We start from the raw sequence: 17583 nt of genomic DNA on the forward strand, positions 1-17583 counted from the left end.
GCTGACAGTACGTGGCCTTCAGATTGCAGGCCTGCATAGGACAAAGTCAAAGCAGCTAGCGAGGTACTGCTCTGTGTAAGCTGTCATAGTCAGGCAGCCTTGCTGTATGGAGAAGGTGCTTTCTGTGTCCATATATCCATGACCTATGAAATGTTTGAATCATTCTTGACGGTAATGTGATTTGTGGATTCAAATAAAGTATTTAAAATATGTGTGTGTTGGTGTGTGGTCACACAGAGGTACAGTGTTTCTAATTGATTAGACTATAGACATAAGGCCCATAAAAACATGGTAAAGACAACAGGGTGCGGCATGCTTTAGAACACAAACAGACTGCCACATAGGATATTCTGTATTAGATTAGCCTATTAGCGCAACACTGTCTTAGTCAGGTATCAAAGAATTTAAGTTGCCACCATAACAGCCCGTTCAGAAATACTGACAGGAGGGCTGCAACTCTACTGTAGACATTAGACAATGGCATTTGGCCTGCTGAATTTAGTCACAAAATTAAATGTTAAATGTTGGCCACAGGTAAACAAAGAGGAGGCCCTCTTCAATGGATCCTTGTGAAAAATGACAGTGAGTCCTGCTTTAACTCTATTGAGCGACAGACAGACCTCTGAATCAGGGCTGGGGTCGAATTGAAGGCAGTCAACTCAGGAAGTGATTCTAAATTGAAAAACTTTTGAAATAGCTTCCACTCCTCCGTTTATTGAGAAGTCATTGAAAATAGATGCAGTTTTTTCAAATTTGGAATAATTACTTAAGTTTACATCCTGAATTGAAAGCCTTCAATTCGAATTGACCCAAGCTCTGCTCTGAATATAGGGAAGGTCTCTAGACTATGTCATAGTAGCCTATTCTTCTTACCCCTGAACCGTTCAACAAAAAACTGGGCAAAATGGTCAACGATTAACTGACGTCGCCATGGTGACTGACTGCGGGGGGGAGGGACAATGTAAAATAGACTGGTGGGCCACACCTTTAAGGATAATGCCCTCATTCTACTGTTATTAGCTTAGCCTATAGGCCTATCAAGGAAGAGGCAAAGTCCATGAATGTGAGGTTGAGTAGAGTTTGTGTATTGTTTCTTCGCTGTTTGCCTAGCTCCTTCTCTTTGGGCACCAGCAGACTGTTTCATGTGAAAGAACTCAACAGCATTCGAACACACACACACAAACTGTAGTGGCAAACTAACATGTCAAAGCTACCACACACACACACCAATCAATAGCCGTTTTACCCACTTCATATGTATATACTGTATTCTAGTCGAGGCTCATCCTATATAACTACTGCTGTACACACCTTTTCTATTCACACACTGTCCATACCGTTTATACACACGGACATTTCTTAATTTCTTTCTTTAGATTTGTGTGTATTGTTAGGTACTGTAAACACAAGCATTTCACTGCACCTGCAATAACATCTGCAAATATGTGTACGCGACCAATAAAATGATTGAATTTGACAAACACACAAATAACTACTAGGTCATAGTGTGTAGTGTCAGGCTGGTGGGTTGAATGATCAGCAGGCAAGACGTATGGAGGTGGTCACATTTATTTAAAGCATTATTTTATTACTTTGTTATTTAAAGCAAGGTTCATTTTCCTCTTAATCTATTTGATGCCAAACTCCAATAGCACAGCTGACATGCTGTTTTTATCTTCTGGTGGTAATCCTTACTTTCATTGTGTTGTTACCAGCTGCACTGCAGGCCTACAGTAGATCAATATCAGCTTTTGTATCAAGCAAGCCACCCACACCTGATTCGCTTACTCTCAGGAATGCAGGATTCTGGGCTGGCAGCAGTACAAGGTCTAAGCTGGCATGTCCTGAATGTAATATGGTGTGGTCCTCTGTAGCTCAGCTGGTAGAGCACGGCGCTTGTAACGCCAAGGTAGTGGGTTCGATCCCCGGGACCACCCATACACAAAAAGCAATGTATGCACGCATGACTGTAAGTCGCTTTGGATAAAAGCGTCTGCTAAATGGCATATTATATTATATTATTAACATTATGAGTCTCAAATGGTTTCAGAGGGGGAGCAACAACAACCATCAAGCAGTCCACAGATGTTAGAGAACCTGGATAGAATTAGGCCAAACACAGACTGAGGCAATCCATTGCAACAACAAAGCTAGCTTTTGTGTTTCTATGTCACGTTAGTGAGGGATTGAGGCGTGGGAGACCAGTGGAGGAGAAGCTGGGTTGTGTGTTTTTTTACCCACTACCAGTCACAGCACCTGCATATGTACATGTCTCACACACCTGTCCTTTTGGACAAGCAGAGAAACATCAGACTACACCTGGCACCCTGGCGGGTAGGCTGCTCTGCTGCACCACAGGGACCCATGCCAGAGAAAAGTAATAGGCTTAAAAAATGCCTCTCCTTGCCACTATGTAGAATAAAGACAGGTTGTGCCCTTAACCATAGATTTGTTTTCTATCTCCTTTAAGTATAAATACTATGAATAAACACAGTTTGAATATACAGTACCAGTCAAAAGTTTGGACACACCTACTCATTCAAGGGTGTTTCTCTCTATTTACTATTTACTACATTGTAGAATAATAGTGAAGACATCAAAACTATGAAACAACACATATGGAATCATGTAGTAACCAAAAAAAAAAAAAGTGTTAAACAAATCTAAATATATTTTATATTTGAGATTCTTCAAATAGCCACCCTTTGCCTTGATGACAGCTTTGCACACTCTTGGCATTCTCTCAACCAGCTTCATGAGGTAGTCTCTCAACCAGCTTCACCTGCAATGCTTTTCCAACAGTCTTGAAGGAGGTCCCACATATGCTGACCACTTGTTGGCTGCTTTTCCTTCACTCTGCCGTCCGACTCATCCCAAACCATCTCAATTGGGTTGAGGTTAAGGGATTGTGGAGGCCAGGTCATCTGATGCAGCACTCCATCACTCTCCTTCTTGGTAAAATAGCCCTTACACAGCCTGGAGGTGTGTTCGGCCATTGTCCTGTTGAAAAACAAATGATAGTCCCACTAAGCCCAAACCAGATGGGATGGCGTATCGCTGCAGAATGCTGTGGTAGCCATGCTGGTTAAGTGTGCCTTGAATTCTAAATAAATCACAGACAGTGTCACCAGCAAAGCACCCCCACACCATAACACCTCCTCCTCCATGCTTCACGGTGGGAACTACACATGCGGAGATCATCCGTTCACCCACACCGCGTCTCACAAAGACATGGCGGTTGGAACCAAAAATCTCCAATTTGGACTCCAGACCAAAGGCCAAATTTCCACTGGTCTAATGTCCATTGCTCGTGTTTCTTGGCCCAAGCAGGTCTCTTCTTCTTATTGGTGTCCTTTAGTAGTGGTTTCTTTGCAGCAATTCAACCATGAAGGCCTGATTTACACAGTCCCCTCTGAACAGTTGATGTTGAGATGTGTCTGACTTGAACTCTGTGAAGCATTTATTTGGGCTGCAATTTCTGAGGCTGGTAACTCTAACAAACTTATCCTCTGCAGAGGTACACTACCGTTCAAAAGTTTGGGGTCCTTGTTTTCCATGAAAACATTCATGAAATGAGTTTGAATAGGAAATATAGCAAAATGCATAGGAAATGTAGTCATTGACAAGGTTAGAAATAATGAATTTTAATAGAAATAATAATTGTGTCCTTCAAACTTTGCTTTCGTCAAAGAATCCTCAATTTGCAGCAATTACAGCCTTGCAGACCTTTGGCATTCTAGTTGTCAATTTGTTGAGGTAATCTGAAGAGATTTCACCCCATGCTTCCTGAAGCACCTCCCTCAAATTGGATTGGCTTGATGGGCACTTCTTACGTACCATACGGTCAAGCTGCTCCCACAACAGCTCAATCGGGTTGAGATCAGGTGACTGTGCTGGCCACTCCATTATAGACAGAATACCAGCTGACTGCTTCTTCCCTAAATAGTTATTGCATAGTTTGGAGCTGTGCTTTGGGTCATTGTCCTGTTGTAGGAGGAAATTGGCTCCAATCAAGCGCCATCCACAGGGTATGGCATGTCATTGCAAAATGGAGTGATAGCCTTCCTTCAAGATCACATTTACCCTGTACAAATCTCCCACTTTACCACCACCAAAGCACCCCCAGACCATCACACTGCCTCCACCATGCTTGACAGATGGCATCAAGCGCTCCTCCTGCATCTTTTCATTTGGTCTGCGTCTCACAAATGTTCTTCTTTGTGATCCAAACACCTTAAACTTCGATTTGTCTGTCCATAACACTTTTTTTCCAATCTTCCTCTGTCCAGTGTCTGTGTTCTTTTGCCCATCTTAATCTTTTCTTTTTATTGGCCAGTCTGAGATATGGCTTTTTCTTTGCAGCTCTGCCTATAAGGTCAGCATCCCGGATTCGCCTCATCACTGTTGACATTGAGACTGGTGTTTTGCGGATACTATTTAATGAAGCTGCCAGTTGAGGACCTGAGGCGCGACTGTTTCTCAAACTAGACACTAATGTATTTGTCCTCTTGCGCAGTTGTGCACCGGGGCCTCCCACTCCTCTTTCTATTTTGGCTAGAGCCAGTTTGCGCTGTTCTGTGAAGGGAGTAGTACACAGCGTTGTACGAGATCTTCAGTTCCTTGGCAATTTCTCGCATGGAATAGCCTTCATTTCTCAGAACAATAATAGATTGACGAGTTTCAGAAGAAAGTTATTTGTTTCTGGCCATTTTGATTCTGTAATCGAACCCACAATTGCTGATGCTTCAGATACACAACTAGTCTCAAGAAGGCCAGTTTTATTGCTTCTTTAAATCAGCACAACAGTTTTCAGCTGTGCTAATATAATTGCAAAAGGGTTTTCTAATGATCAATTAGCCTTTTAAAAAGGATAAACTTGGATTAGCAAACACAACGTGCCATTGGAACACAGGACTGATGGTTGCTGATAATGGGCCTCAGTACGCCTATATAGATATTCCTTTTTATTTTATTTTTATCTGTTCCAGCTACAATAACCATTTACAACATTAACCATGTCTACACTGTATTTCTGATCAATTTTATGTTATTTTAATGGACAATTTATTTTGCTTTTCTTTCAAAAACAAGGACATTTCTAAGTGACCCCAAACCTTTGAACGGTAGTGTAACTATGTCTTCCACTCCTGTGGCGATCCTCATGAGAGTCAGTTTCATCATAGCACTTGATGGTTTTTGCGACTGCACTTTAAGAAACTTTCAAAGTTCTTGAAATGTTCCGGATTGACTGACCTCCATGTCTTAAAGTAATGATGGACTGTCGTTTCTCTTTGCTTATTTGAGCTGTTCTTGCCATAATATGGACTTCTGTATACACATACCGACTCTACCTTGTCACAACACAACTGATTGGCTCAAACGCATTAAGAAGGAAATAAATTCCACAAATTAACTTTTAAGAAGGCACACCTGTTAATTGAAATGCATTCCAGGTGACTACCTCATGAAGCTGGTTGAGAGAATGCCAAGAGTGTGCAAAGCTGTCATCAAGGCAAAGGGTGGCTATTTTAAGAATCTCACATATAAAATATATTTTGATTTGTTTAACACTTGTTTTGTTTACTACATGATTCCATATGTGTTATTTATTATTATTTCATAGTTTGAGGTCTTCACTATTATTCTACAATGTAAAAAATAGTAAAAATAAAGAAAAACACTTGAGCTGTATCCAAACTTTTGACTGGTAGTGTAGTAACAGTGGGCTAGAAGTGGATTGGCTTGACACGATGAGGTGTTGTTAAGGGGGCTCACCTGACTCCAAGGCCAATGTGTTCAACGATGTTGGAGAGGGACACATCTTTGGCTTGGAACGGCTTCCTTTTCTCCTTGAACTCATGCGCCAAGCAGATCCGCCAGCCGTCCTTCGGTACCCCGTAGCCAAGTTCCGAAGACACATACCGACTCATGAGCTCGGCTGTTGAGCTGTTGTCACTTGACTCCATGGTCGTCATGTTCAGCCGGTAGTCGGATAGAAATTAAAGGGAGCTCTTCTTGCAAACAGGAACCTGCCTGGTGTCTATTCCTTTGAGTTGGAACAACCCGTTACACCTGTTGGAAAGGTGATAATTTTTCTGGGTTGTGCAAGAAGAATCAATTTGTCAAGTGCCCTAGAGCCATTTGAGTGACAGTAAAACAAATAGATTTCTCAACTGAAGTTATTTTCATTCACAAGTGTGAGGATTCCTAAATGACTACTTTAGATACCTGGGCAACAGGTCCATCAGGTGAGGACAGGTATGTAGTGCGCAGATATTTATCCTCAGTCTTCATCAAGTGGGAGGACAACTTGCAATAATAATAATAATAATAATAATAATAATAGCAGCGATATGAATTTACCACATAAACCTCAAGCTATGAACTGTTGCCTACTCTACAGATTGTAAAGTTATATGCCTTCAAGCGCGATAATTTATCAACTTATCAGAGATGGCACAAGGTCTCAAGCCAGCTCTCTAACTAAGTGATGTTTGGAAATGTCAAAGATAGAAGTGGCAATCTTACAGCAAGGCAGGTAAACTTCAACTTGCTCTCACCGTTGTTGACCCACGTATCTATCCAAGGCCCTTGATAGTCCAGTGTGGTAGAACGGACAGTGGCACCTACCGAGGGTTGTGTGCGCAGGTGGTTTAGCCAGTGGTGTCTGCTGTGCTGTCGCCAGTTGATGTGTCCAAGTAAACAACAACGAGCTATTGAAATACCTGCATTATCCAGAGCATGCACAGGTAGCTAGCTACGTATGCAATGAATGAGAATGGATACCTGTCGTCTGGTTAGCTAACTAGATGTTTTCAACGAATATTGAAGATAGCTAACGTTAGCATCTGCACAGACGTGGGTTTTGTCGTCAGACAGAAAGCTGCTGCAGATCCGTAGACACCCGGTTTTGATTGCGGAGTCAGATTCTTGGTCACGTAGGCTGTATCATTCTGTTCAAAATACAGCAACAATGTCAGATTAACGCTTTCGCACGGCTACTCTAACCGGTAGATGTCCAAATGTAATTCTAAACGGGCAGCCGACCTGAGTGACAAGTTGATATAGTGCTAGGAGGGCGCCCAATATGCAAAGTATTACAGTAGGCTTCCACTTTGCACCAGTGAAGTTCACTTTGTGAGACTGGGCCAACTCACGGAGGAAAATAGGGGTTTTTTATATGCCTGTTCCTCCAATTTGTGCAAAACGAACTATGTTTTCCCTCTATATGCAGTAAGGTTGATCATATAAGATCGCATAAAGTATGTAAGTGTCATATTATGGCTGTTATTAAGTATATTAGCACTATGTTATGTCCAATAAATGTTCCCGAACACACTACAAACCCACACTAGCTACTTACAATATAAATAGCTCCTCCCATATGCCACGAAGCTGTTTTAGATGGCCAACAAAATAACAAAATGTTATTCCTGAAAGATGCACATTTGGGACATTGCTTGTAAAATTTGAATAGAAATTGGAACTGATCATTTGTAAGTATAACACACATTCATTTATTAATTGGGTTCAATAATTGTTTCCAATACCGGAAAAATAGTACGTTGAATGCCTTTTAATTTTAACCCCGCGATACGGTATGGTCGTGCAGCTGCGAGATGGACTGTTTTGGTAATGCTATGTTCGTGTGTTGCAGAATTTGTCTCAAATAATGTACAATTACTTACAGTAGTTATTTCATATCGATTTGACAGTTTGATTTGGCTGACCTGGGGCTTGAGTCGTAACTAACTGGCTAGCCGCTGCCACAGCTGAGGCCAAGGTATGGTTTTCGAGACATTATTCCACTTCAACTGTTAGCCTAGCTTGATAGCTAGCTAACTAACCCGATTTTACTAATTTGGAGACAGCAGTCAGCAGATAACCCTAACTAGTTAAGATATTCTAAACTAGCTGCAATTTAATTTAGCACGGTCTCGCTCAAAATAACCAAACTACCGAGCTAACAACACTTTAAAAAACAACAACATAGCTAGCAGGCGTTCCAAATAACGTGTGTTATACTGTTTACATTTGTTCCTCGAGTACAGATGATCGAGGTGGTAGCCTCAATGGCCCGAGGCCCGGTGTTTCTGGCCGGGGAGGTGATGGAGTGTCTCATCACCTTCACCAACCCCATGTCCCATCTCTCCACCTCTGCCAGCAGGTCTGTTCTCTTTCTTTCTCTCACTCACACATCACCCATTCTTCAGTAGCGCTCAATTGTGATTATTTGCATCTAAGTATTAGTTAGTTATGCTGTATGGAAGGTTACATGGGGTAAAACGTCTCAAAACATGACTTAAACCTCTCCCTGTGTATGTGTGTGTGTCAGTGAGATGCTGGCGTGGGCCAGTGCCCAGATCCACTGCCAGTTCCATGCCAGTGAGAGCAGAGTGGCGCTGCCAGCCCAGGGCACCAAGCAGGATGTCCAGGCAGAGAGCGACACGGTCCTCATCCCCAGCAGAGGTGAGTGGATGGACAGAATAAAGAAAGAAAGAATGAATGCACACACACGCATGTTGAGGGAGGTGGGAGAGAAAATGTCATGGATGGACAAGTGTCAGAATGCAACTATAATATTTTCATTTTAGATATGTACTTACTGACTCTTCTACCTGTCTGTACAGGATGCACTGTACAGACAGGTAGAAGATGACTACATTTAGCTTACTTTTCACATGAAGTGCATGGAGTAGATTAGTTGTTTATTTTGGGGGGGAAAGTCTGTGATAGAAAATGACCTCTATTCTTCCCCTCTCCCCCTTGTCTTCACCAGGAGAGGGAGGGCAGTGCATGTTGGACACGCCTCCCAAGATACTATTCTGTGACCTGCGTCTGGACCCCGGAGAGAGCAGAACCTGTAAGATCACCACAACCGGACTCAGAGCATAGACATAATCCCAGTTCAGAGGGGATTCACTCAATCATTGCTCTTCTTTCTCTCTCTTTCTCCATTCCCCCCCCCTCTCTCTCTCTCTCTCTCTTTTTTATTATTTTTTATTTTTTTAATGTGCCATTTAGCAGGCGCATTTATCCAATGCGACTTACAGTCAAGCGTGCATACATTTTTTAAAAGTATGTGTGGTCCCAGGAATGGAACCCACTTTCCTGGCATTGCAAGAGTCATGCTTTACCATTTGAGCTACAGTCTCTCTTGCTCTCTCTCACTTCTTTCTCCTCCCTCAGACTCGTACAGTGAGGTGGTTCCCAATGACGGCCCTCCTAGTTTTCGAGGCCAGTCAGTGAAGTATGTTTATAAGCTGACCATCGGCTGCCAGAGGGTCAACTCCCCAATCAAACTACTGAGGGTCCCCTTCAGAGTCCTCGTCCTGCATGGTGAGCCGTCCTCCTGACCCTTTCACTCAGTTTAATCTAACAGAAGTACACCTCACATCAGAGTTGTGTTCAGAAATGTTTTTTGTTTTTTTTACATCAGCTACTACCTGAATTTGTGCAATAACAACACTTCCGTTGCAAAATGTTTTGGCACTATATGCCCTACTGAACACAACCTATAGTGCTTTCAGCAAGTGTTCATACCCTTTGACTTATTCCACATTTTGTGTTAAAGCCTGAATAAAAAATGGATAAAAAAGTATTATTATCACCCGTCTACGCACAATACCCGATAATTACAAAGTGAAAACATGTTTTTAGACATTTTCGCAAATGTATTGAAGATGAAATACAGAAACATCTAATTTACATAAATATTCACACCCCTGAGTCAATACTTTGTAGAAGCACCTTTGGTGGTGATTTCAGCTGTGACTCTTTTTGGGTAAGTCTCTAAGAGCTTTGCACACCTGCATTGTACAATATTTGCCCATTTTATTCTTAAAAAATTATTAAAGCTCTGTCAAGTTGATCATTCCTAGACAGCCATTTTCAAGTCTTGCCATAGATTTTCAAGCTGATTTAAGTCCAAACTCTAACTAGTTCACTCAGCAACATTCAATATCTTCTTGGTAAGCAACTCCATTCGGAAAGTATTCAGACCCCTTGACCTTTTACACATTTTGTTACGTTACATCCTTCTTCTAAAATGTATTCAATCAATTTCTTCCCTCATAAATTGTTATGATGAGTTTCTGGTATCAAGTACTTCAGGATGCAAGAGAATATGGGACACAGATGGAGATTTGATTCAGTTATTATTTAATGGTAACAGTACTGGATTCAATGACAGGCGGTACGGACGTAGCCTCTTGCCACATTAATGACTTCCATAGAAAATCTCTCACTTTATATAATGCTCTCTGAGCTGCTTCTTCCAACATCTGCCAACCATCATTGAGTGTCACTCATCTACCACAATAGCATCCACATACTTGGTATTGTGTGTCACCCTAGCCAGGCCATTCCATCACATACGAGATTAGCCCAAGTGGCCCCCAATCTATCTTGGCACGCAGACCTTCTGTCCCTCACCAGTGACCTCTATTATACATGGTGTGTCCTTGTCCTCTCTCCCACATGCAGCTTAGGAGTTTACAAACATTAAGAATCTTGTATCAAAAGTCATTATAACATACATCTACACACAATACCCCATAATGAGAAAGCGAAAACTGGTCTTTAGAAATTTTTGCAAAACAGAAATACCTTATTTGCGTAAGTATTCAGACCCTTTGCTATGAAACTCAAAATTGAGCTCAGGTCCATCCTGTTTCCATTTATCATCCTTGAGATGTTTCTACAACTTGATTGGAGTCCAACTGTGGTAAATTCAGTTGATTGGACATTATTTGGAAAGGCACACACCTGTCTATATAAGGTCCCACAGTTGACAGTGCATGTCAGAGCAAAAACCAAGACATGAGGTCGAAGGAATTGTTCGTAGAGCTCCGAGACAGGATTGTGTCGATGCACAGATCTGGGGAAGGGTACCAAAACATTTCAGCAGCATTAAAGGTCCCCAAGAACACAGTGGCCTCCATCATTCTTAAATGGAAGAAGTTTGGAACCATCAAGACTCTTCCTAGAGCTGGCCGCCCAGCCAAACTGAGCCTTCGGGGGAGAAGGGCCTTGGTCAGGGAGGTGAACAAGGCCCTTCTCGATGGTCACTCTGACAGAGCTCCAGAGTTCCTGTGTGGAGATGGGAGAACCTTCCAGAAGGACAACCATCTCTGCAGCACTCCACCAATCAGGCCTTTATGGTAGAGTGGCCAGACGGAAGCCACTCCTCAGTAAAAGGCACATGACAGCCCGCTTGGAGTTTGCCAAAAGGCACTTAAAGGACTCTCAGACCATGAGAAACAAGATTCAACACTTTGGCCTGAATGCCAAGCATCACGTCTGGAGGAAACCTGGCACCATCCCTACGGTGAAGCATGGTGGTGGCAGCATCATGCTGTGGGGATGTTTTTCAGCGGCAGGGACTGGGAGACTAGTCAGGATCAAAGGAAAGATGAACGGAGCAAAGTACCGAGAGATCCTTGGTGAAAACCTGCTCAGGACCTCAGACTGGGGCGAAGGTTCACCTTCCAACAGGACAACGACCCTAAGCACACAGCCAAGACAACGCAGGAGTGGCATCGGGACAAGTCTCTGAATGTCCTTGAGTGGCCCAGCCAGAGCTCAGACTTGAACCTCTCTTGAACATCTCTGGAGAGACCTGAAAATAGCTGTGCAGCAACGCTCCCCATCCAACCTGACAGAGCTTGAGAGGATCTGCAGAGAAGAATGGGAGAAATTCCCCAAATACAGGTGTGCCAAGCTTGTAGTGTCATACCCAATAAGACTCGAGGCTGTAATCGCTGCCAAAGGTGCTTCAACAAAGTACTGAGTGAAGGGTCTGAATACTTATGTAAATGTCATTTTTCCGTTTTTTTATTTTTAAAACATTTGCAAACATTTCTAAAAACCTGTTTATTTTCTTTGTCATTATGGGGTATTGTGTGTAGATTGAGGGGAAACTAATGTAACAAAATGTGTCAAAAGTCAAGGGGTCTGAATACTTTCCAAATGCACTGTAGATGATAAAGACCTGTCCTGCTGAATGGTGAATTAGTCTCCCAGTGTCTGTTGGAAAGCAGACTGAACCAGGTTTTCCTCTAGGATTTTGGCTTTGTTTATAGCTGTATTCCGTTTCTTTTTATATAAACTTCCTAGTCCTTGCCGATGACAAACATACCCATAACATGATGCAGCCACCACCATGCTTGAAAATATGAAGAGTGGTACTCAGTGATGTATTGTTTGGTTTGCCCCAAACATAACGCTTTGTATTCAGGTCAAAAAGTTCATTTCTTTCTAACATTTTTTGCAGTATTACTTAAGTGCCTTGTTACAAACAGGATGCATGTTTTGTAATATTTTTATTCTGTACAGTCTTCCTCCTTTTCACTGTCATTTAGGTTAATATTGTGGAGTAACAACAATGTTGTTGATCCATCCTCAGTTTTCTCATATCGCAACCATTAAACTTTGTAACTGTTTTAAAATCACCATTGGCCGGGTCTCCCGAGTGGCGCAGCGGTCTAAGGCACTGCATCGCAGTGCTAGAGGCGTCACTATAGACCCGGGTTCGATCCCGGGCTGTGTTTCAGCCGGCCGTGACCGGGAGACCCATGAGGCGGCGCACAATTGGCCCAGTGTCGTCCGGGTTAGGGGAGGGTTTGGCCGGCCGGGATGTCCTTGTCCCATCGCGCTCTAGCGACTCCTTGTGGTGGGCCAGGTGCATGCACACTGACTCGTGTTGCCAGTTGTACGGTGTTTCCTCCGACACATTGGTGCAGCTGGCTTCCGGGTTAAGCGAGCAGTGTGTCAAGAAGCAGTGCGGCTTGACAGGGTCGTGTTTCGGAGGACGCATGGCTCTCGACCTTCGCCGCTCCCGAGTCCGTACAGGAGTTGCAGCGATGGGAAAAGACTATAACTACCAATTGGGGAGAAAAAGGGCACAAAAAAATAATAATCAAATTCACCATTGGCCTCATGATGAAATCCCTTAGCAGTTTCCTTCCTCTCCAGCAACTATGTTAGGAAGGGCTCCTCTATCTTTGTAGTGACTGGGGATATTGTTACACCATACAAAGTGTAATTAATAACTTCACCATGCTCAAAGGCAATGTTCCCTCTAATTTTTTTCAGCACTGAGCAAATTTCAGGTCTGCTGAGCGCAAGCTTGAACGTTGTGAAAATTCGGTGCAACTTCCAGTGTGTGTGTGAACACTGAGGCTGTACCCGCTTTAAGTTACAGTTTCAGAAAGTGGTCAAGTAGGTTACTGTGGCCTACCATCAAAAACAATGGAGAAAATGCATCCCAGAACATGGAAATGGCTGTTCTATCGTTTGTGTGGCGTTCAATGTAGGCCTACATTGCATGAGACTTTTGAAAAAAACATGCCGGGCTTGACATTAACCTGTTTATCCACTTGGACTTCAGACAAGGAAGTGACTGAAAATGATTTTACATGATAAAATGCATTATTATTCCCATGCCATTATTACAGAGAATGAGACAAATTATGATACCCTCTGCCTATTGGCTACTTAGCTTATTCAAGCCTGTCTCAAAATACAACATTGCCCCTTTTAAGACAAAAAAAAGCTCTTTACCCGACTTGCTTTTCAAAGATGTCTGGAACACGTTTTGTGCTCTTGTAAGAAGCCATCACTCCCCCATTGCTGACACTACAAATTATCTATAACTGGGCTAATAACTCACTAACTAGCGAAGGATATGAACAAATGTGCACACGTGGCTACATGCAGCTCTCGCTTTGATCTCAAAACAAGCTCATCTACTCACGACCGCTCATGCTGTAAACACAGTCCAGTTCAAAGTGAATGGCACGGATGCATTTATGGCAATGGTCTATTTGCATATAGGCCTACTACATAGCTGATTGGTTATGGTGCACCAGTCTGTGTAGAGTACGGGCCTGAGTCCTGCCTGTCAATGCAATAGAATCCTACTCCGATGCGTTCTGCCTATAACAGAATCTCTTGCATAGTTAGTAAGTTTTGCATACTAAGTCTTGCATAGTTCGTTTTGTATGTTGCATTGATAGTGGCTAATATTGCATTTATTCGATCACAATTCCCACAGTAAAGGGAAACGTTGATAGTGTTAACTCAACATGGGGGAAACTCTAGAAAGTTGAGTGAAGTTCAATCTAGTGCTTCTCTACACCAACTTAGAAGGAGCATTGCTTACAGGGATATTCAGCATAGTTTTTTTTTTTTTTTTTAAACCCATCTACCAATAGGTGCCTTCTTTGCGAGGGATTGAAAAACTTCCCTGGTCTTTGTGGTTGAATCTATGCTTGAAATTCACTACTCTATTGCGGGACCTTACAGATAATTGTATGTGTGGGGTACAGAGATGAGGTAGTCATTCAAAAATCATGTTAACCACTATTACTGAACACAGTCCATGCAACTGATTGTGACTTGTTAGTTCTGAACTTATTTAGGCATGCCATAACAAAGGCGGTAAATACTTATTGACTCAAGACATTTCAGGTTTATATATTTTTTATTCTACAAACAATTCCACTTTGACATTATGGGGTATTGTGTGTAGATCAGTGACACACAATCTAAATGTAATCCATTTAAAATTCAGGCTGTAACACAACATGTAGAACAAGTAAAGGGGTGTACTTTATGTATGAAATACCTGTTGCGGAGATGTTTTTCTCCTATAAAATGACAATGGTCAAAATGAGTGACACTATGTCCCCGCCGTAGGCATGCCGGAGCCCCCGTTTCCCCAGGACGAGGAGGTGGCCCCCTCTAACCCCTTCCTGGAGGAGGAGGAGGGGGGCCGGAGAGACGATCGCCCCCTGGAGAGAGCCCTGGACATGCTGATGATCACCTCACGCCGCTGTCCCCGTGAGTGGTTCTCCTAGGCTAATTCTGAAATGACACCCTATTCCCTTTATAGTGCACAACTTTTGACAAGTGCTATGTGGCAGCTCTTATGAGCCTTCTTCTGTAATGTTGTTTGTGTTGCACATCATCTAGATGATGTACTGAGGGTTTTTTGCAGACTCAGATCCATTGATCTCTAATCTCACTGTTTGTGTGTTTCTGATTTTTTATTATAATCCCCATGGCGACTGCTAGTCTTACTGGGGTCCGACACATAACAAAAAATAGACAAAAGACTTTACTATTTACAAACATTTAAAAACATGAATGTGTGTGTTTAGCAGCAGTGTGGAATGCATATGACCATTCATTCACCAATGTCTCCGACAGATCTGTTCAACATCACCAACACGCGGGGGAAGGTGGCCAAGTTCTGCATCTTCAAGACCGTCTACAGACTAGGGGAGGACATCATCGGCACCTTCAACTTCTCAGAGGGGGATATTCCCTGTATACAGGTATGTGTGCATGTCTGTGTGTCGGGGCCTGTCAAATGTTTTACATGAATGAGGATATTAAAAGTGTGTGTGTCAGTACTCGGTCAGCCTGCAGAGTGAAGAGGAGATCCAGCAGGGGTACCAGCGGCGTCCCGGTCAGTCGATCAGTGTGATGGGTCACGGTCGTCACCTAGAGTCCTGCCTCCACACAGCCTCCACCCACTTCTCCCTCCCCGTCCCCCTCAATGTCACCCCCGGCTTCAGCACAGACATCAGTACGTAGCCAAATCAATCACATTTATTTCATTAAGCCCTTTTTACATCACAAGTGGCACAAAGTGCTATACAGATACCCAGCCTAAAATCCCAAAGAGCTAGCAATGCAGGCAGAAGCACAGTGACGCTACCACTGTATCATCAAAGGTATTATCTAAGTGAGTTTCAGAGATGGTCAGAATATGAATGTCATCTGTTACTAGCAAATTATTGATTTCATGAACCTTGTTTCTTAAGCTACGTATGTTAACGTGGGCTATTTTGAGCACTTTTCTTCTGGGATGCTTACTTGTTTTTATTGCTTTACTGGGAAGCTTAGCAGATGTAGATGTGCTCATGTTCTTTATGTTAGTGCAGGGTGAGCTGCACACAGTGGACTTCCTCCTCGGGCTCACCGGCTCGGTGCTAACAGTATAAATCTGGTTCTTAGGCACATGATTGCTGCATACAATAGCTGTAGGATCAGAGGCATTCAGGGCAGTTAGAGGGACATAAATTAGGTTACTTATATTGTGTCTACCGACACCCCTGGTGTAATGTACATTTGCTGAAGCATTTTGACAACTCTGTGTCACAATGGTAGGAATGAGCTGAGCTGGGCTTGGGTCATTGCTAAGTCATTGTCTCAACGCAGCCTTAATGCTGTGAAAGGATCCAGGAACCCAAATGATTTGGGTGGATCCCATCCTCCTTATAAAACGTGTTTTGTTTCCAAAAGGTATCGAAATTGTCAACAAAAGTTACACCCATTGAGCTGCAATAATCACATAGCCAGTTGTGAAGAGCAAGAATCCTGCTAAAGCTTTCAATGCCACGATTCAGAGAGGGCACAGGGCCAGATATGATGAGTTGTATTTAACCCTCTGTCTACTCCTAGACAGCTTCATGACATTCTCAACTCTGTCATTCTTCAGTGACCCTGCGATGGCGCCTGCACTTTGAGTTCGTCACATCCCGAGAGCCCATGGAATCGCACAACGTGATGCATAACCAATCAGAGGTCACCGTGTGGATGGGGGCAGAGCATGTTGATGTGGATACCTTCAGTTGGGACCTGCCAATCAAAGTGCTCCCCACCAATCCCGCCCTGACGTCTTACGTCTCCCAGTTTACAGGGACCAACAGCATCAACATTTAAGCGTGTGTGTGTGTGGTGTGTGTGTGTGTGAGGAAGGAAGGAGATATGAACAATGTATTCCAGATATAAAGCAGGCAACTTTTTTTGCCATTTTATTTTAATATTTTAACATTTTGCAGTGCATCCTATATTTTTCCTTGAACCCTCACCTTCCTGTTTTTCTAGCTGAAACATGATGATGATCAATGTAGAATGCTACTATCTGTGGGGTCATTCACATTTGTTTTTATTTCATTTTTGACCCCTTTATTCAAAGAGTCCATTGCTTTGTTACATGAAAAAAGTATTTTATTGACCAGAGCTATGTGCTCTACAACTGTTCAATGTGAATCAGGAATTAAAAAGTGGGATTTGAATTTGACGTGAACCTGAAAGGAGGGTTATTTTATCCACACATAAATCAAAAGACTTCCAAGTTTCACGCAATAAGAATTTTATTTAGAGGATAACTGAATAACTGCAATACAGGACAGAAGAAATACAGCAATAAGTGTTATATATATATATTACTATAAAAGCTTTACAGTAGTGCATTACAGGGTGGTAAATGAAGGATTACATTATGTGGGCTCACCTCTGCTTTCTGAGTATCATTTACTGCTTATGGTATTGTAATATTAATGCGGTTTAAATGTCAACTGATCACTGGTCTGCACTTTAAATTGGAGGACGGGCTCATTGTAATGGCAACTTTCATTCCGTTCCAGCCATTCCAATGAGGCTCTCCCTCCACTGTCCGACGGGGTCCCAGTCTACTCCACTATCTGCAGGTAGTTATCCAGTGAGCCGTGGCTGGGGTCCAGGTTGTGTCCATTCCCAGGGAGGCAGGGCAGTCGGGGGTCAGCACTC

The 17583-nt window shown here is 42.8% G+C and overlaps 2 protein-coding genes across 7 annotated transcripts in view; one reads left to right on the top strand and one right to left on the bottom strand.

The window, feature by feature from the left end:
* The window catches only part of LOC123482953 (non-lysosomal glucosylceramidase-like), a 37895-nt gene extending 30586 nt beyond the window's left edge, over window positions 1–7309 (bottom strand). For 2 of the 4 annotated variants that reach the window (XM_045212186.1, XM_045212183.1), the window contains exons 1-2: window positions 6561–7309; window positions 5776–6072 (exon numbers count right to left, since the gene is read on the bottom strand). In XM_045212186.1, the coding sequence (XP_045068121.1) occupies window positions 5776–5975 (200 nt within the window). In that variant the 5' untranslated portion in view covers window positions 5976–6072; window positions 6561–7309. Of the gene's footprint in view, window positions 1–5775; window positions 6073–6528 lie in introns of all 4 variants that reach the window. The other 2 variants (XM_045212185.1, XM_045212184.1) reach the window with 2 other exon arrangements.
* Window positions 7310–7395: 86 nt separating this feature from the next.
* On the top strand, window positions 7396–17095 carry LOC123482954 (RAB6A-GEF complex partner protein 2-like). 3 transcript variants are annotated; one of them, XM_045212187.1, is made up of 10 exons: window positions 7396–7496; window positions 7716–7783; window positions 8052–8167; window positions 8336–8469; window positions 8780–8863; window positions 9190–9339; window positions 14701–14844; window positions 15214–15341; window positions 15418–15595; window positions 16511–17095. In XM_045212187.1, exons 3-10 carry the CDS (start codon window positions 8052–8054, stop codon window positions 16732–16734), a joined length of 1158 nt encoding a protein of 385 aa, XP_045068122.1. In that variant the 5' UTR covers window positions 7396–7496; window positions 7716–7783; the 3' UTR covers window positions 16735–17095. The 3 variants fall into 3 exon arrangements, with proteins under 3 accessions (XP_045068122.1, XP_045068124.1, XP_045068123.1); XM_045212188.1 differs by lacking the exon at window positions 7396–7496 and adding an exon at window positions 7609–7632; XM_045212189.1 differs by lacking the exon at window positions 7716–7783.
* Window positions 17096–17583: the final 488 nt, after the last annotated feature.

This window comes from Coregonus clupeaformis, unplaced genomic scaffold (assembly GCF_020615455.1).
Source record: "Coregonus clupeaformis isolate EN_2021a unplaced genomic scaffold, ASM2061545v1 scaf0001, whole genome shotgun sequence".
NCBI lineage: Eukaryota > Metazoa > Chordata > Actinopteri > Salmoniformes > Salmonidae > Coregonus > Coregonus clupeaformis.